The sequence below is a fragment of the Artemia franciscana genome, chromosome 3 (genome assembly GCF_032884065.1).
Source record: "Artemia franciscana chromosome 3, ASM3288406v1, whole genome shotgun sequence".
Classification (NCBI taxonomy): Eukaryota; Metazoa; Arthropoda; class Branchiopoda; order Anostraca; family Artemiidae; genus Artemia; species Artemia franciscana.
This window is the reverse complement of record NC_088865.1, coordinates 13,832,735-13,858,766: the sequence shown is the minus strand read 5'-3', so window position 1 is coordinate 13,858,766 and position 26,032 is coordinate 13,832,735. Positions and strand designations below refer to the sequence as shown.

The window sequence follows — 26,032 nt, the reverse complement described above, 5'->3', positions numbered from 1 at the left end:
ACACAATCTAATTCTAGGGATACTTTGTTTTATCTGCCTGATACCGGATTTTTTAGGAAGTGAAGCGAACATGCCTGAAAATAGTAACGAAACACATCAAGTAAGGGTTCAAGAGCAAATTGCCTACCCTCATCACCCTCACTGCACCCTCAGCTGTTTTTTCAGCTATAGAAACACAAAGAAGAGCATTCGAGACAAGAAGAATCAAAATCCAAAAAGCAAAGAAAAATATTAGTTTTTCTGTAAATGTACCGCTAAGTGAACAACAGCTGGACTTTGTTCATGTATTGGAAATGAAAGAATTCGCCTAACAGCTTCATTGCTGCTTATGTATCCAGCCTGATATTGTACGATTTTGTCGATATCACTGATTTCGGACTGGAAGCCAAAAACTGCCAAGTCGCTGCCTTTGTTGATGTATTTACATATGTATTTGATTGCCTTTACGGAGTTACAGTTTTCAACGTTTATGTGTGCATTAAATGTATTTGATAATAAAGGTGAATTTTGAACAACCCACTGGTTATCTACTTCGATGGTGGTACCGTTATGCTTCTTTATTATTGCTGTTTTACCGCCATCTTCAGTAGATCTTCTTCTACATTGTGGGTAACCATCATTGCCAGTAAATGTGCCGGGTACTAAAAGTAGGGGATATTGCTTTGTACACCTTCCTTTGGCCATGCATGGTGATTGTTCTTTCAGTGCACCGCAAGGTCCATGTATCATATTTTTTTACCACAATATCATATAAACCCCTATCGACATTTTCATCAGGTATTTTAGCGGAAATGACATCGTCAATTTCATTAGAAGTATTTTATCATGTAGCCAGATTAGTATATGTGCATGTGGCAATCCTCGGTTTTGTCTTTCCACTGAGTACATCCAGCATCGCACTGACCCAAACACTTTAAGTTGTACTATGTAGTTTATCAGTGATTTCAACTTTTGCCGGAAGACACGGTCCGTAATGTCACGTCTATGAATCGCCGATTGTCCTTGGAGTAAAAGATGCTGTATCTCGTCCCAAGATTGATCACATGTAAATGTAAAAAATATATCTGGACCACCATAGAGACGAACATACGCAATAGCATCTTGAGTACATTCATACATATGACGGGGACTGCCAGCATATGACGATGGTAAAAATCTGAAATATTTGAATATATTTCATACATTAACATCTTTCTTTGTCAACATAAATGAACATGAAACTAACATTCGATAAATGCAAAAAGTATTTCCTAGTCAATGAATTCAGTTACGCGTAGGCACAAAACATAAGGTATTCAAAAGCAAAAATTAAAATAATGGTTATTTATGGTGTGTTCTCTATGGTGTTCTTTATAGTAAGGCTTGCTTACAATTTAAAAATATAATTTAAAAGGATATAATGTCAGATAACACTTGTTCACCAAAATTGTCTAAAAATGAGAAAACTATCTTTTATATCATGATATTCATTATTCTCACATTGCATATGGCGTGTTTAATCATGCTAAATTGCTATATTAAGGAATTGAAAAACGTATTACCCCCATTAGAATGGATGCTACCGCCCCTTACCGTTCTAAGTGGCTTCTATTGGATCGTTAGGTACTTCTATATGAACAAATCCATTCACTCTGACATAGTCCTAATCATATTTTGGATAATCTTTATTCTTTGCAAGAAATCCATACTATGTTCGATAATATATTGGAGGTTGCTTTTAAAATTGATAGATATATTAACATATATTGATGTTTGTATTAAAACTTATTATTCTCTGCCGGAGCGGAGGAAAGTCGTAGCTGAAGATGTAAATCCCGTTTGATGATGTTTTTAATTTCCTTGTCACGCGGATACCGTACATAAAAAATCCAAATGTAGTGAGTATTAATTGTCCGAGCGCCAAGTGAAGCTATCTTATTTCCAAAAGCAAATTTTGAGTACAACTTTTTTTAAGCCCATAACATTATAAAGATAGCATCAATGAGTCTAGTTAGCGGTCATGAAGCATTTTTACTGATAGGGATAAGAAGCGTATCAGATCTTTTTTCTTTAAGTATGCCAAGTATAGTTTTGGCTTACCATCTTGGACACGTAACTATAGAATTTTAACTAAGTATGATTTGTGCGACCCTTTAATGATTGAAATGAGACGAAACCACCGATTTACTTCATCATTTGATCATAAGGATAGTCTTTTTCAAGCTATTAGCCAGCGCCTTTGAATTTTTGTTTATTTATATTTATTTAATTTCTGTTTAAATTGTTTTCTGTTAACTGTGTGTGTCATTCGTTTGTTTGCTTTTTACCTTTTCCTTTTATTATCTTTTCATACTCTATTGTGTGACATTTATTGTCTAGTTGTAGCGGGCAATAAAACTATTTATTTATTTAATATGTTTCCAGAATCAAGCCAACTAAAAATGATTGCGTCATTTAAAATAGCGCCTTTAAAATAGGCGCAACATGCCTACCTTTTAACTAGCACGCCATAAATGCAACGAGGCAATTTTACGAACATGACGCCTATAACCTTGTCCAAACCAATTCCTCTTTTATCAACTAATGGTGAAATTGACAACAACTTTCAAGGTCAGTCGACGAATGACTTTGAAAGTTTGGATCTGTCAGGCCCAACTGCGATTGGTACAGAAGACTTTACTTCCCCTCAGTTAGCGCGGTTGCTTGAGTCGCCCGTGGAGCACTTGAAGGTCCTGGGTCCTCCGCGATTGCGGCCGCACCGAGAAGCTCGGGGTCCGGAGTACCTTCAATATAAAACGTTAGGCAGTGCAAATGCTATGGCAATGGACCAACCTAGTGTTAAGTGTTTAATATTGAATGTGTTTTCTAAGCTGTTGAAAAGTTTATTTATCGAAAAAATTTTATTTTATGTGTGTAACTCGCACCACATAGTCTCCCATACCCTGGATCTGTCCCTGCCTTTAACAATATTCTTTGATTCCTCCCAAGTCCTTACACCATATGTGTTAATGCCATCCACAATTTACCTCGTGCAAAAAACAAACAAAACAAAACAAAGAAAGATCAGAAGTATCAATATTTTGCTGATATACAATAATAATACAAAAATTGAACATTTATTTTTTTCGTAATAAGGGCAGGAGATAGTCGATTATTTGATTGCGTTTTAAAGAGCCCAAAAAAGTTCCCAGAAATAGAAATTTTACTTTGAAATTTAACTGCAATAAAATCGAAGGGAAAACCGAAAAAATTATTCATTTAATGCACTTCTAAGCTCCTTTCTACAGAAAGACTTTGAAGAATTGTTGACATTGTTTTAACCTTGGGTAGTTTTACCATAGGATGGAAGAGAATCCTTAGGATGATGAACATATTTGTTTTTCATATTTTTATCGCTATCACATGACACTGAATAGTGAAGTTCCAAAATGGCTTAACAAGGTCTGCAATTCTGCTAGTCAAGGCTCCGTTCAAATTTCTTAGTTCGAGTAGATGAAATAGTAGAGTAATGAAATACGCCCCAAAAATATATTCTTCTCTTTTGGGAACAAAACAGAAATCAATACAATACAACGATTTTGGGAAACTAAATATCAAACAGTTCGTGGTAACGAACTGCAGTAAGGAGCGACCCAGCTCAATAGTGACTGAAACTCTAAAAAACGGAACTTTTATAACAATAGTTACATCAAAAGAATCAAATTTTAACGCTGGTCTCAAAAATGGAAGTTTCATCAAGTTTAGTCCTACCCATCAAAAGTTACGAGCCTGAGAAAATTTGCTTCATTATAGAAAATAGGGGAAACACCCCCTAAAAGTCATAGAATCTTAATGAAAATCAAACCATCAGAATCAGCGTATGAGAGAACCCTATTGTAGAAGTTCCAAGCTCTTATCCACAAAAATGTAGAATTTTGTATTTTTTGCCAGAAGACAGATCACGGATGTGTGTTTATTTATTTATTTATTTTTGTTTTTTTTCCCCAGGGGTGGTCATATCGACCCAGTGGTCATAAAATTTTGTGAGAGGGCTAATTTTAACAGAAAATAAAAGTTCTAGTCCCCTTTTTAAGCGACCAAACAAATTGGTTTAAGTGACCCCCTCCCACGCACATTTTTCGCTTAAAGTGACCGGATCAAAATTTTGAGATAGCCATTCTGTTCGGCTTAGTCGAACACCTAAAAGATATGTCGTTGGGAACGAATTAATCCCCCACAGTTCCCGGGGAAGGGGCTGCAAGTTACTAACTTTGGCCATTGTATACATATAGTAATGGTTATTATGAAGTGTACAGACGTTTTCAGGGGGACTTTTTCGCGTTGGAGTGGGATTGGGTTGGGGGACGGTGTTACGTGGGAGGATGTTTCCATGGAGTAATTTATCATGAGGGAAGAAAATTTCCATGAAAGGAGTGCAGGATTTTCAAGCATTATTAAAAAAGAAATAATGAGAAAATAAATACAAAATTTTTCACCTGGAAGTAGTGAGTAGCATTAAAACTTAAAACGAAATAAAATATTACGTATAAAAGAAAATTATTATCCTCCAAAATACCTTGCTCTTTACGCTAAAGTATTTTTTGTAGTTTCAACTATTTATTCTACGGCCTTTGTGATTCAGGGGTCATTCTTAAAGATTAGGGATGAAATTCAAGCTTTAGTGTAAAGAGCGAGTTATTGATGAGGGGCATACCCCCTTATATTTATAATAGAAATACACAAATATAGAAGTTCGTTACGTGATTTAATTCGTAAGGTACGCATGTTTATTACTAACAAAAACGTTCGTACAAAAATAAAAAAATCCAGTTGCATTTTTAAGTAACCAAAAATTAGAGGGCAACTAGGCCTCCTTCCTCATTTTTTTAATCAAAATTATCCGATTAAAACTATGAGAAAGACATTTAGCAAAAAAATAATATACAAATTTCGTTTTAATTATTCATGTTCGGTGAGCCAAAATCAAAACATGCAGTAATTCAAAAACGTTCAGAAATTAAATAAAAAAAAACAAGTTTTTTTTTTTAGCTACAAGTAAGGAACGACATTAAAACTTAAAGCGAACAGAAATTATTCCGCATAAAAGAGGGTTTGTCCCCTCCGCAACGCCCCGCTCTTTATGCTAATTTTGTTAATTGTTTTAAAAAGTAGAGTTGTGAGAAAGAGTCAAGCTTTGGCGTAAACAGCGAGGCGTTGCGGAGGGGACAACAACTCTCATATGCGGAATAATAAACCAAAAAGTATGGCAAATGCAAATATTGTGCTATAAAAATAGTTCAACCCTATATAATGGTGCAAGAAAATAAAAGCGAAGACTTTTGTAGGCTACTTCTTCTTGACGATGAAATCAACCTCTTCCTAAAGTCGATGTGCATAAGAACTTTTTTTGTGCTTATTTAACGCTCAAATCTAACGTAATTTTTTGGACGTTTGTTTTATATAATGAAATGTTTGTTTTGGTAATTCAACTTTCATTGCGGGACAAAAAACCTAATCATAAGGGAAATATCCAAACAATAGCAGTATGTTATAGTGCTAATAAAATGTATTGACATTTTCGGTTACATGTTTTTAATCGGCACTGAGAAAATACTTTCAATTCACTCCGTAAGAGGGTAATAAGAGGGTAATAGCAGTATGTTATAGTGCTAATAAAATGTATTGACATTTTCGGTTACATGTTTTTAATCGGCACTGAGAAAATACTTTCAATTCACTCCGTAAGAGGGTAATAAGAGGGTAATAGCAGTATGTTATAGTGCTAATAAAATGTATTGACATTTTCGGTTACATGTTTTTAATCGGCACTGAGAAAATACTTTCAATTCACTCCGTAAGAGGGTAATAGCAGTATGTTATAGTGCTAATAAAATGTATTGACATTTTCGGTTACATGTTTTTAATCGGCACTGAGAAAATACTTTCAATTCACTCCGTAAGAGGGTAATAAGAGGGTAATAGCAGTATGTTATAGTGCTAATAAAATGTATTGACATTTTCGGTTACATGTTTTTAATCGGCACTGAGAAGATACTTTCAATTCACTCCGTAAGAGGGTAATAAGAGGGTAATAGCAGTATGTTATAGTGCTAATAAAATGTATTGACATTTTCAGTTACATGTTTTAATCGGCACTGAGAAAATACTTTCAATTCACTCCGTAAGAGGGTAATAAGAGGGTAATAGCAGTATGTTATAGTGCTAATAAAATGTATTGACATTTTCAGTTACATGTTTTAATCGGCACTGAGAAAATACTTTCAATTCACTCCGTAAGAGGGTAATAAGAGGGTAATAGCAGTATGTTATAGTGCTAATAAAATGTATTGACATTTTCGGTTACATGTTTTTAATCGGCACTGAGAAAATACTTTTAATTCACTCCGTAAGAGGGTAATAAGAGGGTAATAGCAGTAGCCTATGTTATAGTGCTAATAAAATGTATTGACATTTTCGGTTACATGTTTTAATCGGCACTGAGAAAATACTTTCAATTCACTCCGTAAGAGGGTAATAAGAGGGTAATAGCAGTATGTTATAGTGCTAATAAAATGTATTGACATTTTCGGTTACATGTTTTTAATCGGCACTGAGAAAATACTTTCAATTCACTCCGTAAGAGGGTAATAGCAGTATGTTATAGTGCTAATAAAATGTATTGACATTTTCGGTTACATGTTTTTAATCGGCACTGAGAAAATACTTTCAATTCACTCCGTAAGAGGGTAATAAGAGGGTAATAGCAGTATGTTATAGTGCTAATAAAATGTATTGACATTTTCGGTTACATGTTTTTAATCGGCACTGAGAAGATACTTTCAATTCACTCCGTAAGAGGGTAATAAGAGGGTAATAGCAGTATGTTATAGTGCTAATAAAATGTATTGACATTTTCAGTTACATGTTTTAATCGGCACTGAGAAAATACTTTCAATTCACTCCGTAAGAGGGTAATGAGAGGGTAATAGCAGTATGTTATAGTGCTAATAAAATGTATTGACATTTTCAGTTACATGTTTTAATCGGCACTGAGAAAATACTTTCAATTCACTCCGTAAGAGGGTAATAGCAGTATGTTATAGTGCTAATAAAATGTATTGACATTTTCGGTTACATGTTTTTAATCGGCACTGAGAAAATACTTTTAATTCACTCCGTAAGAGGGTAATAAGAGGGTAATAGCAGTAGCCTATGTTATAGTGCTAATAAAATGTATTGACATTTTCGGTTACATGTTTTAATCGGCACTGAGAAAATACTTTCAATTCACTCCGTAAGAGGGTAATAATTTCTTCATGGTTATTTTAAATGAGATTCTTGTTATTTTATTATTATTACCTTTGCTAATATTAGGTTCCTGGAAGTATTTTGCCAGAGAGCTGTCGGGATTTGCACAGCTCCGGTTGGAATACATTCCAAGTGAAGGCTGGAATGCAAGGTGAAGCATTCCAAAAGCTGTGATCAGTTAAGACCTATTTTGTTCTGGCCAACCCTTGACAAAGTCTCTGATTCCTTTATTTACGGCGAATTTCTGTCGCAAGTGGCAGATTCATCTGACCCGCAATATGGTTGTTTAAAAGCGTGTAGTACCACAATGTATTTATTTAACCTTTATCACCTGATTGTACAGTGGCTAGAATCTTGAGACGCTTTCGTTGATTTGCTACTCGCTGATTACAGGAAAGTTTTGGATTTGATTAAGCATCTCGTGGCTGGTACGAATCTTAAAAGAATGGGCGTAAGTAAACCTACTGCTTATCTTACGTATATCTTACTGCTTGTTACTGATTTACTACGTTCCCGATACGAACGAGTCTACCTCCTCTTTTCCGGTAATCTCAACTCTGAATGGGAAAGTAATTACATGTGGAGCATCTAAAGGCACAAAATTGGCCGCTCTACTTTTCCGTGCAGTAATTAATCATGTTACGGATAACCTGGATGACCGATTGAAATGTGTAGACGATCTATCTGCGCTTCTTTAGTTCAAAGTAGATACAACCCAGGTTGTTCCCCAATTCAGCCCTGATATTTTAACAGAATTCAAAGAAGAATGTAGTACAAATAGCTTGCAGATCAGCGAAAGCAAAACCAAAATCGTAAGATGTAATCCACTGAAATAAGATCTTGTTTGCGAAACTCCCTGGTTTCCTCTTGTATCGTCAGCTAGAGTCTTGGGAGTAAATTTCAGTGAGGACTGCTAATTTAGCGCTCATGTTCAAGGAGTTATCCAGAAAGGCAACTATGCACTAGGCTCTTCGATTCCAATACACTGCTTGGGTTTCCCAGTAAATCAGCTGAAAACGGCATATCTAACATACATGCGGCCCCCATTAGAACATGTTTGTCCCATTTGGGGGCCTCAGATTACTTATGCTGAATATTTAATTGATGATGTGGAAGGACCAAAATTGAGCAGTTAAAATCATCCTTGGAGAAAAATTTGTATATTATATGTCTTCGTTCGAGTCTTTAAAGATTGAAACTATCAGTGATCGCAAGTTTTAGTTGATAATGCGTTTTGGGCAATTTCTCCTTGCTAGCCCTAAGTACTGACATTTTCTACTCCCTGCTGCTAACTCAGTAGTTAATACCAGAAAGAAGAACAAATTAGTACCAGTACCTTGCAGAACAAATCGATTTGAAAATTCGATCCTGCCGTTTTTTATTAGTGCCTTTAGAAAAAAATGCCTTAGTACTAGGTTTGTAAATTGCAGCGACTATGAAAGTTGTCTTTAAATAAATGATTTCTGAAGTGCCCATTTTTTCGATCCTACTTTGAGTGTTGTCATTTGGTCCCAATATTCTGATCTTGGTTTGCATACTTACCTTCTTATTATTCCAAACTTAAAACGCTCTGTACCTCGGCTATTCTACTTTTTACATCTTTAAAGCAGCCATCGGGACATGGGACAGTGGGGCAACTGTCCTTCTCAGACCTCGGTTTGCTCCCCAGCTTGCCTCCCAGCTGACATTTAGATTTTTTTTTTCAAAAATCTAAGCCTGCATAATTCAAGTACCCCCAGAAACGAGTCAGTTTTCTTTAGTAGATTTTTGATTTTATGGTACTAAATGGCTCATTTTTTAGGCTCAGTTTTCACTGTCATTTTCACTTGGTTTAGGAAAATTGGCTCCAAATTCACCCGTCCTCAGGATTTTAACAAAATTACACCACTAACTGTAGCTATCATCTTTGTTAATAATAGTACCTATATAAGGGAAGCTATCGACTTATTGATATCCTTACCAAACAGCACCTCACCACCCTCATTATCTTCTAGTTTAAGATCCATATCCTTCTTAACATAAACTGTCAAATCTATTTTGCACCCTGAACCTTCAAAATAATTAATTTCACTCTCACTTATCTAAGAAACACAAATTATCTGCATAATCTGTATCTAGGAGTCTTTTTTCCTAGTTATACCATGTTCTCCCATAGCCTTTGTCGTGTTCTTTAGAAAAAATCTATTATAAACAATCCACATAATCTGGGATGGGACACAACCCCGCTTTACTCCAGATTCCGCACCATATTGACTACTTCCATCACTTCCTGTCTTAATCACAGCAAATAATTATCATCAGTAATTATTACTAACGACTTTTAGAATGTATCTCGAGTGTTCCCAAAACACTCTATATGACTAAATTATTTATATATGGGGATAAAATGCGGGGGAGAGGGTCCCAAGATTGGTCTGCCAGACTTTCTCAGGAAAATTTGAGAAATATGTGCGCAAAAATACATTTTTAGTCTGTTTGAACTTCACCTAGAGCCCCCTCCCCCTGTCCCAAAGGGTTATACACATGTGCACCTTCATTCTAATACATGACTAAATCCTATTTGTTATCTTTGGTAAGATAAATAAAAAAAATGGGTAAAATGTATAAATGTGCAGCTCAAAGTATATTAAAAAATTGCGATTTGGAATATAATAAACAAAACAAATTATTATCAAATATCATAATAAAAGTGGCAGTGGCTGAAGCTTGAATGTTAATACCATACCCTGACCTCTTTCCTTCAGTTTTAACCTTTTCTTCCCATGACAAGGCTCCAATCTTCCTTAACTGTGAGAGTAACTTTCTCAGAGGGCATATTCTCAGCAGTTCCAATGCTTTCGCGAATCCTGAAATAGAAAAAAGCAATAAGAATTTAAGCTAAGAAATAAGATAGAAATAAGAAAGAATAAGAAAAATAAATAGAATAAGATAGCAATAGAAATAAGATTTAAGCTAAAGGTTTCAAGTTTTCAGGTGGTCCTTCGTGCAGATGGTCCAATAGGTTTGATGCTAATGTTTGATATTTACTACAAGGTTATGTATGCTTCAATGTGACGATACTTCAATACTTCAATGTGAATATAAACCCTTTTCCAAGTACTGTTTTATCATGGCTTAAATGAGTGTATCATGGCTAAAGTATCGTTTTATCATGGCTTAAACAAGACTCTTTTCTCTTTTAATTTTTCTTATACTGTAATTTTGACAACTTTTTATGACATGCACTCTAAGTATGTGAATAAACTCTGGATAATGAAATCTAGGGCTGGCAAGTTCTATTTTGTAATTTAGATACAAACAATGTCACTTGCACGAGCATCAACTTAGGAGGAAGCATCAACTCATGTCTTATATTTGCCATAACTGTTGTTTTTTTTAGGGTTAGTTCCATATCAAATTGATTGGTGATATTAAGCTGTCTATCTTCCTGATTCGATACCCGCTGCAGCAAGGTTGGGCGATAAGCTTGCTACTTGTCCCTGTAAGAAACACCCAGCAACTGAAACGTCGATTCGACACCTTATGGGCCAGAAATGGCTCTGGAGGATCTTTATCCGTATCCTATCTTCCTGATTTTGATCTTGTGTGGAAGTTGCTGGTTAATCTATATCTTCAGCATAGGCAAGTTCGTCTATGAGCAGTTTGCCAATTACAAAAAGGTTTCATTAATGACAGCACAGCGGTTAGGAACAAATGGGAAAGTGTAGACAAAAGGATAATACCCTGCAGCGCTCTTGTCGAAGTTAAGAATACCTCTGAAAGTCCTTCAGTCTTGTTATTTGGCACAGAATTGATTGTACAGTCTTTAGTTAAGGAAGACAATCCTCCGGGACAGTAGTTTTGAGATAGTGGTCATTTTTCACCAAAGCAATTTGCTAATTTCAGCACCCAAGGGGAAAAATAATAAAGAACGATATCATCTTCCAAAACCTAAGGCAACAGTCAGAAAATTACTAATTTCGGTACCAAAAGTATACATGCAAATAAATTCTAAGTGGATGTAAGAAAGGTAAATGCATGACCCCTCGAGATTGATCTGAGGGACCTCCCATGAAAACTTGTAAAATAGGGGGGTCTGAAAAGCACCTTTGATACTTAAATTCTTACCCTTGTCTCAATTTCTGTTAATTCTTATAAATTTAAACTATTCGTTCTTGGGGGGGGGGAGGGTAAATCACCAGAAATTTACTCCAAATAGCGCATAAAGGAATGATGACCCTATTTAGAACGCCTTATTTCTATTCCTTAGCACCAAAATTAGCGATAAATAATCACGCAGGTACCTATCTTCTTCAATGGGTAATATCATGCCCGTATGATAAGGTATAACTACAAACAAAACATATGAAATTCTGACGTCTAACTGAAATAATTTTATGGTACCGATCAATTTGGTGCTTGCGCTCGTATATCCTCAGTTTCTCGGACTTTATTTTCTCACTAGAGTCATTATACAGAGTCTAGAGGCACTCGAACGCACGAATATTTTTTTAAATTGTTAAACAGGAAAAATGGACATCTGTTTCATATACTTTTATCTATGGCACAGCATAAATTTTCAACAGTAGGGAAGATTTGGTTCGGAAATGGGACACATCACAGCGTTTGGAAAGGGAAGTTACCAATACGTCAGAGCAATAGCTTCAATAGATTCAGAACAATAGGTCTCAAACAATCCCATAGTAATTAGTTAAAAATTTGTCATTGCGCGTGCGCAAAGGCGAAGTCATGAAGAAAAGTGTGCGACTGATGTGTCCCAAATATCTTTAATGGAGAGTATAGGAATTTTCACTAATATTTAACATTTATACTGTGATCTGTGGGTACAATAAAATACCCTATTGACCTTTCTGAGCGCCGAAATTTGCAATCTACAAACAACCTTAGTGTGTTTTTTTTTTTTTTAATTTAAAAGTGCAGGAATAATCCTGCTGCCTCCGATTTTAGATTAAGAGGCCAAAACCAGGTACCAAAGAACCACTTTAGTTTTACCGGACAGCATGAGGTACATCATTCTGTTTAAGATATTTCAAAGTTCTTTCTAGCTCTGTTGATATTCATCATAGACATAGTTTTCATTATTGACTTCAATAGATGGCTCCAGAAGTTGTTAAGTTGTTAAGAAACAAATATCAAGACCATATTTGGTCTGTTAGAGCAAACACAAGCCTGGTGTGGCATCTTTTTCGTGCCATTGTACCATTTCTGATCCTCGGATTTATTTATTGATCCTGTTTTGTGGATAGGGATGAAAGTCACCTAACACCATTAGGCACGGTCCATATCCTATTTTCTATACTCTACAAACTAAATATGTATAAAACAAAGGTCCAGCAAATGACGGTTAACATATAATTTGTTAATAGCATGATGAACGTCGGCTACTCGGTCAAGCCCAATCTGAATTTGATGGCAAGGTTATCAAGGCCAGGTTTTTCTTTCTTTTTTTAATGATCTCATCGAAAGTGCTTTGTCTCTCCAGCTACCAATGGAATGGAGGATACCTCTTACTATTTATTATCATTATTCATCATTATCTTACTGTCATTATTCTAGTTATTAGTTTTGTTGTTTTTTTCAATCTTTTATTTACAGCGATCCTGTCAAATAAAGAAAGAAATAGCTTCTTAATTATGCACTTTGTAAGTCCAGAGATTGATGGTTCTGGTGAAAAAGAAAATGAAGGGGTAATTTTAGTATATTTTTGTTGTATTAATTTTTTGTCTATTTGAGAGATTTAGGTCGATTTTTTTTAATATTTCTTTCTTATTGTAATAGTAGTGGTCCCTGACAACTATTCCAGCATAAGAAAAGCGTGGGTCTAGGGATGCGAAATTCTGGGTTATATTTAAGAAAAGCCATACAATTTCAGACCTTTCTAACACATTTACTAGACTGTGATTTAGAAGGCATTTGATGCCGCAATGAATAGGAAGAGAGGTAACAGCAGATATACTAAGCAGCAGTCAAACTCGGAAAAATAACAGATCTCCAGTCAAAACCAGTAATAACAAATCCAAATTTTTCCATGGAAAAAAACTTGTAATAAAGGTATTTCTGAGGCACCACCTGAAAAATATGGAACTTGAAAAAAAAGGTACTAAAGTCTTTCCTTTGTAGGTAGCTATCCATTAAAGATGCAGTTGTCTTAGAAATCAAGAGATTATAAATGTTAAAATTTTTAAAGACGAAAAGCTTTGTTAAATGTTACTAATTACTTTGTCTCCTTTTTTCTCAGTTTAAGGGGGTGTCTGTGACAACAATGTAATATTGCCCTAAATACTCCTGATTTTCGGATAAATTAAAAGGAAAATGTGCGAAAATCATGTGTTTCAGGCATAAGAAATCCTAAATGTTTTCAGGGTGAGAATAGTGTTTTTATTTTGTCGTAGTTTGAGATTTACCACATACATCGTCAATTAACCATAAAAATATAATGTATTGGTAGAGAAACTTCAAATCTTTGGAAAAAATGTAAACGGAAGTAGGTAAAATGGGAGTTTTACTTCCAATTTACTTAAATTGGAAGTAGGTAAAATTGGTAGAAAAACTTAAAATCTTTGGATAAAATGTAAACGGAAGAAGGTAAAATTGGAATTTTTTCCTGATAATTAAAATATTTTTCGGCTAGATCATAATAAAGCCGTTTGAAAAGACAAGTGTTATCATTTCACTTCTATATACAAACCTAAAGTAAAAATTATTTATTGCACAGCAGGAGGCACAAGGGCTACAGGATGGCTTCAATAATTAAAGGACACGCTTCTGAACTGATTCGAAACCTTACCTTAGACCTTAAATCCTCCAGATACAGGGGTGGTGCATAGGGCGTCTAAGAAACCTCGCAGGTTATCTCGGAGCTGAGCTGCAGCCGTGACTTCCTCCCATTGTGGTTGAAGAGACAGCTCCGCATTAGTCAGGTCTCGGTCGTATTATCATCGTAAGGTGTGTCTTGGTCAACCTCTTTTTCACCTCCCCTCGGGGTACCACTCATATACTGCATTCGGGAGTCGATCCTCTGGTATACAAAGGACGTAGCCAAGGTATGTCCATCTCCTACGTTTCAGAAAGTCAGTAACTAATGGCTGACCGGTTCGTCGGCAAACTTCTATGCTGGTGACCTTTTCCTGCCACGATATGTTCAAGATTCTCCTAAGGCACATGTTTTCGAAGGCTAGGGCACGTTTCTCCAGTTGGGTGTTTAGTTTCCAGCATTCACTAGCATAGAGGAGGATAAACATCACATTACTATTCAGGAGGCGGAGCTTCAAGCGCATAGAGTATTTACTACTGCGCCAGACTGGTTTCAACTTGCTAAAACCCGATGTAGCTTGTCCAATTTACCTCTTGATTTCGTTGGCTATTTCACCATTGTATTCAATCCAACTCCCAAGATACTTAAACTCCTTAACCTGCTCAATACTTTTATCTTTACATTTTAGTATCAGCGGGAAGTCAGATGTGGTCATAATCTTTGTTTTACTAACATTTACTGCAAGTCCCGTTTTCTCGGCCTTTTCGTCTATGGCGTCGAGTAGCAGCCGCAGTCGCAGTTTTGCTTCTTCAAGAAGAACAACGTCATCTGCGAAGTCCAGATCAGTGATCTGTCGGCTGCTGATCTTCGCTCCAATGCCCGAAGACTGCCGTAGAATATAGTCTATTACAATGACGAACAGAAACGGGGATAGGACACATCCTTGTTTGACACCAGACATTATATTAAAAAAACGCGTGTCCCCATTTTCTGTGCGTACACAGCATTCACTATCCTCATATGGTGCGATTACCATTTTGACTAGTTTATCAGGTACTCCATAATATTTCAAAATCTTCCATAAAGTGTCTCGGTCAACAGAATCGAATGCCTTTTCAAAATCAATGAAGAGCAGGTATATCTTTTTGTTCCATTCTCTGGACCCTTCCACCATCAGCCTAAGAATGAAAATAAGATCAGAGCAAGACCTACCAGGTCGGAACCCGTGCTGCTCTTCCCTGAGGTGTGAGTCTAGGGCTGCTCTTAGGCGTTGTAATACGACTGAGGCTATTATTTTACTAGGCACAGACATCAAGTTGATGCCCCTCAAATTGTCACAAGTTTGTGCATCGCCTTTCTTGAAGAGTTTGACCAGTATGCCTCTTTTCCAGTCTTTTGGGACTCTTTCGTCGTTCCAGATGGCCACTAGAAGAGCAGTCCATACAAATATGCAGGCTCGAAGGGACGCTTTCAGCATCTCTGTCGGAATCCCATCAACTCCAGGTGCACATCCATTGTTTAGCTTTTTCACAGCTGTCGTCACTTCTTCCATGCTAGGGGGGGGGGGGGGTCAGAAGTTACCTCAATTTGCAAAAATGGCGTATCCTGTACTGTTTCTGGATCATCAGGTCTGGGCCTATTTAAGACTTTTTCGAAATGTGAAGCCCATCTCTCGTCAGCTTTCTGTGGATCCGAAATAACGTCTCCATTTTCATTTTTTACAACGGATGTACGATCTATTTTCTTTCCAACTCTCTCGTTTGTTAGTCAATAAACCATTTTCGAGTCTCCTTTCTTTGCAGCTTCTTCTGCAAGCACTGCTTTTCTCTCAATGGAAATTCTTTTGTCTTTCCTGGCCCTTCTTTTCACCGCTTCATCCTCTTCTTTGTAACGGAGCAGTAATTGGGCTTTTTGCTCAGGGCTCAATGTATTCAGGATAAGCGTTCGGGTCTCCTTTCGTTTACTTATGTATTTCCAGGTGTCATTCGATATCCATTCTTCTTTTTTTCTTTTTTTGAAGCCAAGGATGGCCTTCGCAACGCCACGGTACACACTCTTGACTGAGGTCCATGTGTTCTCAACATCAAAGTCATCGGCTTCGTCGAGAAGTTTTAACGCTTCAAATTTGTTATGCAGCGATGTGCAGAAGTTTTTGCAAATGTCAGGATCTTTCAGCTTATCGATGTCAAATTGTTTATGTGTTGCAGCGTTGAGCTTTCAGTTTGATTCTTATTTTGGCTATAATCAGGATGTGGTCTGAATTAACATCTGCTCCTCGAAAGCCCCTCACGTCACATAGGCAACTTTTCCAACGTCTTGACATGAGGAAATGGTTGATTTGATTCTTCGTTTGGCCGTCTGGGGACACCCATGTATACTTGTGAATTGTCTTATGGTCGAACATACTACCACCTATTATCAAATCGTTGCTTAGTGCATAATTGATTAAGAGTGTACCGTTCTCATTTATCTCTCCCATGCCACGTGGGTCCAGAACTTCCGGGCAGTACTGACGGTCTGCATCGACTTTAGCATTTAGATCGCCAACCAAACAGAGTATATCATGCCTGGGAACGTCTTTGGTGGCCGAATTTAGCATGTTATAGAAAGCATCTTTCTCCTCTTCTGTAGTTTCGTTAGTTGGAGCATAGCAGGCGATGATGGCTGTGTGATTTGTGATCATTTTTGTGTTATTTGATACGAAGCAAACTGTCATTATACATTCGTTAACTGGGTTCCAGTTTGTCATTGCTTTGTGTGCAAGCGGTGACATCAGAAGTCCTACACCAGTGCGGTGGACGGAAGGATGACCACTAAATGCCATGGCATATCCATCACCAAACTTCTCTAATCCATTTCCAGACCACCTTATTTCACTGAGAACGAATATATCGATGAGGTATTGTCTCATCTCTTTAACAACTTTCTCTGTCTTGGATATCTGGTTCATCGTTCTCACGTTCCAAAAACCCGTGTTTAGGTTCTGTTTCGCAGTCAAAACCGGGTCCGGGGGCATGTGGGGGTCGTTATCTGGGGAGGTGATGTATCCGAGGCTGTTGTAGACGTTTCAGTTGCAGTTCTTTTTTCCCTGAGGGTTGCCCCCCAAGGTTCAGGGTGTGGGTTGCAATCTCACAGCCCAAGTTTTTCCGGGCTTGGGACTGGCTGCCTGATACCTAAGACACTTCGGCAGGCGGATTCAAAACCAGCCATTTGAAAATCGTTCACATAGAGTACGAGTTGTTTTTTTGATCCTAACTAAATACTGCCGAATCAAACTAAGTTTAACGACTGCTCACACAATACCAATAAGTTGTATTGCGTCGTTCATAGAGCTAGCGAAACATTTCTGTTAATTTTCATAAAGTATTTTGCAGCACTTTATTTATCAACGTGGTATTTTGTAGCTTCAAAATCATTTCTTTTTGAAGAAAAAGATGAAACTATACTTTAATATTCATCTGAAAGAAGACAAGTTCTTATCTTAAATTATTAAAACCGGTCAAATAAAATTTTCAAGTTTTATGGTTTAGGAGATTTTCTTTAAGGTAATAAGAGGAAATTCAAATGAGCGGTCACTTACAGAGATCCCACGGCGTCAATAAAGTTAATTAAATATAAAAACAAGTTTTTTTTAAAACTGAAAGTAAGAAGCAACTTTAAAACATAAAAACGAACAGAAATTATTTTGTATATGAGGGGGTTCGCCCCCTCGTCAATACCTCACTCTTTGTACTAAAGTTCGAATTTTGTATCATTTCTTGAAGAGTGACCCTTGGATTACAAAGCCCGTTTAATTAGAATAAATAGCTGTTTTGAAAGTATTAAAAAAACTTTAGCGTAAAGAGGGAGGTATTGACGAGGGAACAAAGTTTTTTAAACTTCGTTATTGGGAAGTTTCATTTTAAGTTTTAATATTTTAAGTTTAATAGTTTCAGTTGAAAAGACCTGCTTTTTCTTTTAATTTAATTTCTGATTGTTTTTTAAATAACTCTAGGAAATCCAGTACCCGCTTCAAGGATAAATTTTCTTCCCCCATGGAAAATTACTCCATGGAACGATACTCCCACATATCCCCCTAACCACCCATCCCCTATCCACAGAAGAAATCCCCCCTGAAAACGTCTGTATGCTTCCCAATAATCATTACTATATGATAGATAAATAGATAAATAAGATTTTATTTTCACCAAAATTTTCATGGCACTGCCAAATTTCTTATGGTATAGTCACATTAAAAGCGACGCCAGATAAAAAACAAAACAAAGAAAACAAAACACATCAATCCTCCTGACCGATAAACTTGCTTCCAGGGTCTTAATTTTCTCACTTGACGGATTATTTCGGATTCATAGTTGGGAATGTCTACACTTACCGCAGACGGCTTAGTCCCTTTCAGTAGTTCAGAGTTGGTTTTAGGTCACGTAGTAATTTGCGGTAAAGAGGTGCCGATTCTGCTTCCTCTTACAGGTCTCTTCGCACTAGGCTTTTGTGGGGTTTGAGATGCTTGCGACTTCGGAGTCACGGGGATTGCCTTTGCAAGACAGTCCATGCATAACCATTCGCCAGAATGGTCCTTCAGCCCGATTTGGGCGCATTTATTAACGCCTGCGTGGTACCAGCGGCCGCATCCTGACACGCATTGGACAGAATTTGTGGTTACAAGCAGTCAATAAACAATCAAGAGAGATAAAACTCTACAAAAAGAAAACTTAAAACGAGACGACGGCCAGTAGAATTAAAAGAGTAAAACAACGCGGATATTTCGCCTGTATAAAACAAGGCGTCTTCAGCACATGATAGAAAATTAAAAGAAAACTAATCTAAAAAACAAATAAAAACCACCACCAAATAAAATAAATACAATTGTCGCTACTTATCCACGTAGGGAAAAGCAGCTATGCGAGTTACTTCAATGAGAATCAAAGAGCAACTGAGGAAAAATTTATGAAAATTGAAACTTAGTTAATTATTCTGTTGCGAAATAATACTCTTGTAAGCTAACATTGAAGCAACTCTTTTTGGTCTAGTTGGTAATCTTGTCCCCTGGTGATTGTGTAAAATTTCAATTCCCCCATCGACTATTGGTTCATTTTTAAAAGAATATCATAAATTGGGTCAATATTTAAATTCCCTGTGTCTCTATTTATTGAAATATTAGCAAATATATGTTTCTTAATTTCTATAGCCTCCCTCGCCCACTGAGAAAAACCTCTATCATTAGAAATAGCTGTAGCCTCATCAAATTGTATAAAATGTTCAGGATAAAAGAATGTGTGTTCAGCTAGAGCCGAAACAAAAGTTTCGGGAGGCTTTCTTAGTTGTAGGGTTTTTTCTATTGAGTTGCGATGCTCAATAAATCTTTCAGTAAATTGTTGGTGAGTTCTACCAATATAAAACTTTCCACAGGAACAAGGAATTTTACATACCCCACTAACTACATCTCCCCGGGTTAAATCCTTCCCAGAATTAAGAAAACTACCTAATGGTCTCACTGATTGGAAACAAGTATCAATGTTATGTTTACCCAAAATTCTTTTAAGCATCTCCCCCAAAGTAGGTACATAAGGTAAAGAAATGAAACGTTTCGGTAAGTTTAATTCTGTGCACTGTGAAACCCCAATAACCCTACTGTTGTGTTTAATGCGTCTATTTTTTATTATTTTATCAATGAACTTAATCGGGTAGCTATTACAAAATAAAACATCCCTCAAATATAACAAATCAGAATCTAAAAACTCCCGGGAACAAATTCTGAAAGCTCTATCCACCAGTGCAATCACAACCCCTCGTTTCACTGAGATAGGGTGGCAAGAGTGAAAGTTCAAATACCTATCACTGTGGCAAATTTTCTTAAAAAATTGCAAGAAGGAATCAGTGATTCCTAAATCTTTTAGAATCAATACCCATTTTGGTACTGAAAATTAATCAAAACAAATTAAGCCTCATGGCTTTAAATCACATGACTTCCGAACAAAAACAAAGACGTTTTAAGTTGTCCAAAGACTTAAATTTTGTCAAAAATTTTTGAGGAATAATCTTCCATTTGACATTTTTCTGTGGATTAAGGAAATGGCCGTTAGATCTTTCCACCATGATTTCCATTTGTCAAAGGTTCGTTTGGTCGACAAGTTCAATAGCATTTTGTTTGAAAAGTTCCAGAATTCGGATACTTTTTATCCTCATTTTTGTCTGGGTCCTGGCACTAAGAATTTGTCGTCTAAAACTCTTAGTAGTCAACAAGAGGTAGTTTTGTCGAAGGGTTTTAGATTCTGTTTTCCAACCCCAATTTCTTATTCAAAAATAATTTCTAAGGTAGAGTCAGGAATTATGGCTTCTATTGATAAAGTCGAAGCTCCTCAAGAACTTAGAGGTGAAATCGTAAGGAAACTTAAGACTTTTAACATGAAAAAAATTGATAATGATATAACAAAAAATGACATTAAAATACTTTCTGATTTGAAAAAGGATAAGACCCCTACTATCACTAGGGCAGATAAAGGCAATACTATTGTAATTATGGACACCGATGATTATGATCTTAAAATGAATACAATCATTTCGGATACCATTTTTTACAAGAAATTGGATTTCGATCCTACGGATAAATATGTAAAATCGATTAGAAAGGAATTGGAGTCCCTGAAAAATAATTTACACATTACCCCACAATTTTATAATAAATTTTATCCAAGAGGTTGTTCCGCACCAAAGATCTATGGTCTACCCAAAATTCATAAGACGGGAGTCCCCCTCCGTCCCATTGTATCAACTTTTTCATGACCAGTGGCAAAATTAGGAAAGTGGTTGTCGGTGGCATCGCGTCCACTCTTAGAAACACAAAAATCATATATACAAAATTCCACTGATCTTACTAATAAGTTAAAAAAATTTCACACTGGAGGAGAATTCAATTCTCTGTAGTTTTGATGTAGTGTCCATGTATTCAAATTGTAACATGAAAAAGTGCGAGGATATATTAAGGATTAAATTACAAAAGCACTTTGATTTGATACAAGATGTGACCATGGCGAGTTTGGAGATTGAAGTCATTATGAAGTTGGTTATTCTTGCAAATGGACATTCTCTTTATTTTGGTTTTAAAGGTAAATTTTATAAACAGGTGTTTGGTTTGGCTATGGGGGCATCTCTCTCTCCTTTGTTGGCCAATCTCTTCATGGAATCTATTGAAACCTCCGCCATACACAGTTTTAGGCTCTCTCCTTGTTTCTGGGGAAGATTCATGGATGATGTGGTCTGCATTTGGAAACACGGTTTAGAGTCTTTAGACCTTTTCCATATACATTTAAATAGTTCTGACAAAAACGTAAAATTTACAGTGGAGCTTGAAGAAAGTGATAAACTACCTTTTCTGGATATCTTATTGATCAAAAGTGAGTTCCATTTACTTTTTTCAGTTTATAGAAAGCCTACCCACAGTGATAGGTATTTGAACTTTCACTCTTGCCACCCTATCTCAGTGAAACGAGGGGTTGTGATTGCACTGGTGGATAGAGCTTTCAGAATTTGTTCCCGGGAGTTTTTTAGATTCTGAATTGTTATATTTGAGGGATGTTTTATTTTGTAATAGCTAACCGATTAAATCCATTGATAAAATAATAAAAAATAGACGCATTAAACACAACAGTAGGGTTATTGGGGTTTCACAGTGCACAGAATTAAACTTACCGAAACGTTTCATTTCTTTACCTTATGTACCTACTTTGGGGGAGATGCTTAAAAGAATTTTGGGTAAACATAACATTGATACTTGTTTCCAATCAGCGAGACCATTAGGTAGTTTTCTTAATTCTGGGAAGGATTTAACCCGGGGAGATTTAGTTAGTGGGGTATATAAAATTGCTTGTTCCTGTGGGAAGTTTTATATTGGTAGAACTCACCAACAATTTATTGAAAGATTTATTGAGCATCGCAACTCAATAGGAAAAACCCTACAACTAAGAAATCCTCATGAAACTTTTGTTTCGGCTTTAGCTGAACACACATTCTTTTATCCTGAACATTTTATACAATTTGATGAGGCTACAGCTATTTCTAATGATAGAGGTTTTTCTCAGTGGGCGAGGGAGGCTATAGAAATTAAAAAACATGTATATGCTAATATTTCAATAAATAGAGACCCAGGGAATTTAAATATTGACCCAATTTATGATATTCTTTTAAAAAATGAACCAATAGTCGATGGGGGAATTAAAATTTTACACAATCACCAGGGGACATGATTACCAACTAGACCAAAAAGAGTTGCTTCAATGTTAGCTTACAAGAGGATTATTTCGCAACAGAATAATTAACTAAGTTTCAATTTTCATAAATTTTTCCTCAGTTGCTCTTTGATTCTCATTGAAGTAACTCGCATAGCTGCTTTTCCCTGCGTGGATAAGTAGCGACAATTGTATTTATTGTATTTGGTGGTGGTTTTTATTTGTTTTTTAGATTAGTTTTCTTTTAATTTTCTATCTTGTGCTGAAGACACCTTGTTATATACAGGCGAAATATCCGCGTTGTTTTATCTTTTAATTCTACTGACCGTCGTCTCGTTTTAAGTTTTCTTTTTGTAGAGTTTTATCTCTCTTGATTGTTTATTGTCATGTCTGGCCAGTTCGGCTTAAGAACTTTCATTACAAGCAGTCGGCACACGGGACAATAGTTTTTTGGTTTCGACATATCACAATAGTTGCTTTGGGACTCGAGTCAAGCAGTAACAACACTGGATGAGGAAAGTCGAGCAGTGGCAACACTGAAGCAGTTAAAATCACTTAGATGTTTTCACAATGTTCTTATCCAATTGATAATTAGTTGTCAAATAATTCAAGTTCTGATTATAGAAATATTTTCAGTAAAAGTCCATAGGGAGATCAAATAAATAAATAATCGATAGATGGTCTATAGCTTCAACGGCGCAAGCGTCATCTAGGTTAATTTGTGTATAGATGGCGCCACCACCTAGCAGGTGAATAAAGCTTAAATAAAACGATCTTCTCGTATTTAATTTGTATGAAAATATTACTATGCGAGGTCAGGAACACTAAGTTTTCGTCACTATACGATCACCCCTAAGAAAACCCCCCCCCCCAAAAAAAAAATCAAGAAAACAAATAAACACGCATCCGTGATTTTTCTTCTGGCAAAAAATACAAAATTCCACACTGTTGTAGATAGGAGCTTGAAACCTCTTCAGCAGGGTTCTCTGGTGTGTTGAATCTGATGGTATGATTTTCATTAGGATTCTATGACTTTTAAGGTGTGTTTCTTCCTTTTTTCAAAAATAAGGCAACTTTTCTCAGGCTTGTAACTTTTGATGGGAAAAAAGTAAACTTAATAAACTAATTTATTTGAAATCAGCATAAAAATCTGATTCCTTTGATGTATCTATTGGTATCAAAATATCGTTTTTTAGCGTTTCGGTTACTATTGCGCCAGGTCACTCCTTACTTACAGTTCGTTACAACGAACTGTTTAATAAACCTTTCTAAAAAGTTAATAAAAAGTTTTCCTCGCCTAACTTTGTTGACTTTATTGCTGTCGAGAAAAAGTTGAACATTATTAACTTTTTGAAGAAAGTCCACAAAGTTCAACCAATGGCAGAAGACGCATGGAAAATCTCAAATAAATATTATACAAATTAGTGTCTACAAATATAACAGTGTATACGAGTTTATATATTTCGCTTGGTAGTAGAAAAAGGATTAGATCAAAAACATTTTTGTTTAAGCCTTACTTATTAAAAGAAAAAAAAAACTTAAGAAGATGGTTTTCTCTGCCCGATGTCCGATTAATTCAGTGGTTTGCTGCGAAAAGATTTCTATAAAGCCAAAAAGGTGAAATGCTTTTGTGAGCGGCACAAACTTTATGGTACATAATTTCACAAGAAACTTTATTAACTTTGATGACGCCATGGGAGCCCATATTACAGAAAACTTTTATTGACTTTGTGAACGAAACATGACCTAGCTGTTAGAACTACTCCCATTATATAGTACTTTTTCATCTAGAAGAAAAAGATGAATATTCATATACTATAGAAGCAACCATTCTCACCTAGTTCAAAACATATAAGGGGTCTGGGGTGCTCCTTCCTCTCTGGCTTATGTCCATGAATAAGAATAAAATAACTTTTTAGAATGAGAAGGGTACTTATTTTTTTAGTATGCGATGCAAGATTAAACAAAATACGAGCTACAAAAATACCTTTTCTGAAATTTCTCTGTCATTGCTTCAACAGCTTCATTTCCCTCAATCCTTTTCATAGTCTGATAAGCTGAAAATGTTGTAACCATGGCAACAACATCAGATAAACTTTTATCAGACTTGGAAATAAATGATTCTCTAAAAAGGAGTAGACTTGAATTAAAAAAATAACAAATTTTATTCGGAATTCTACACACTCCAGTGCTAAACATAAACTGTATATCTACACAAATACATCGCTGTCATCATTACCATTTGAAATTTAGAAAACTAATATTGTGAAATGAATGTTAGATATATTTCAAAATTAAAAATAAAACTAAGACACAAAACTTACATTTTCAATGAAAAGATTCTATTTTGAAAGTTCGGACTTAAAATTTCAAAATTAATTGAAGCTCAAAATTTCCAAATTAATAGAAACTTGAAATAAAAAAATTTTGTAATTAAAATTTCTTAAATTTTTATATTTCAGCTACAGATCGTCAGGAAATTTTTCTTTAGAAAATTATCAGACTTGGAAACAAAGGATTCTCTAAAAGGAGTATTCTTAAAATTTTGTAGAAATGAAAAAGTCTTATTCGTAATTCTGCTTACTGTAGTGGTAAAGATAAACTGTGTATGTACATATACACATCATTGTCATCATTTTGAAATAAAGAATTTTAAAATTACAAAATGAAAAAAAAGTTTCAAAATTTGAAACAAGAATCAAGAATACATTAAAAGATGCAAGTTCGAAAATTCGAATTTGAAATTTCAAATTTAATCGGACCTCAAAATTCCGAAATTCATAGAAATTTAAAATTAAAAAAAAAATTGTATTTCAGTTTTTAAAGTGTTTAAATTTCAACAAAGGATCTTTGAGAAATTGTTTATTTCTTTTGAGGAAAGAGGGGTAACAGTCTAAGCATAAACACATAAACAAATTTAAAAACAACATATAAACAAGTTTAGTTATCTTATCCACCGCATGCAAATATTCATGGATTTATATAGTGTCATTTTGAGTGCTAGAAGTATTTTTGAATGTGTGTGAGTTGTTTTCTTTAATTGCTGTTTTTCTTTTTTTGTAGCCATTCGGACCATGTGGCTTTAAAGCATTAAATATCTATCAGTCAACTTATCTATTGTGTGTATGACCTTCTGAGTAATTATGTGAATTAGTTTTATAGTATTGTGTGTGTTTTTCGTTTTTGTAATAGTTGTGTTATTTCATTGTTATTGTTATGGGCTATGTTTTGTCATTGTTAAATATATTCTTATTATGTGTTATGGTTTTGTATGCAATTCTGTTTTGCTTTTACCATGGCCCAAAGATGCTTTTGTTTTGCAATAAGTATCTATATATCAAACATTTTACACTTTTGAAATAATTACGAAAATCGTTCCCTAAGCTTTACTCAAGGGGAAGATCAGTAGGGCAACGACCGTTTAATACCACGTTGATCTTCCTTCTCCGGGTTGCTCTTCTGATCTTTTACTCAATTTTTACTGTGCTCATCTGATCTTTCCTCAAGGGGAGGATCAGTAGGGCAATGACCGTTCAATGCCACATTAATCTTCCTTATTCTTGTTGCTATTTTGATTCTATTTTCGAAAATAGCTGAGCAAAAAAAAATTGTAAATTATTTCGGACGAATGACAGGTTCAAAAATTCAACCTTAAGAGTGACAGTGACAATATTTTTTCCCAGAAAGTTGACTTAACGGAGGCAGCGCTTTAATTTTGCTCCACACGGGTCACTACTTGGGTTTTAAGAGTATTGTCATGACCAGCGTTGCTAATGCTTTGAAATAAAAT

General features: G+C 35.6%; 1 protein-coding gene across 1 annotated transcript in view; it reads right to left on the bottom strand.

Annotated features, from left to right (window-relative positions):
• Positions 1-9,870: 9,870 nt before the first annotated feature.
• LOC136024907 (putative methyltransferase DDB_G0268948) overlaps positions 9,871-26,032 on the bottom strand; it is a 35,075-nt gene continuing 18,913 nt past the window's right edge. The window contains exons 5-6 of the mRNA XM_065700468.1: positions 24,230-24,367; positions 9,871-10,112 (exon numbers count right to left, since the gene is read on the bottom strand). Coding sequence (XP_065556540.1) covers positions 10,013-10,112; positions 24,230-24,367 — 238 coding nt within the window. The 3' untranslated portion in view covers positions 9,871-10,012. The remainder of the gene's footprint in view (positions 10,113-24,229; positions 24,368-26,032) is intronic.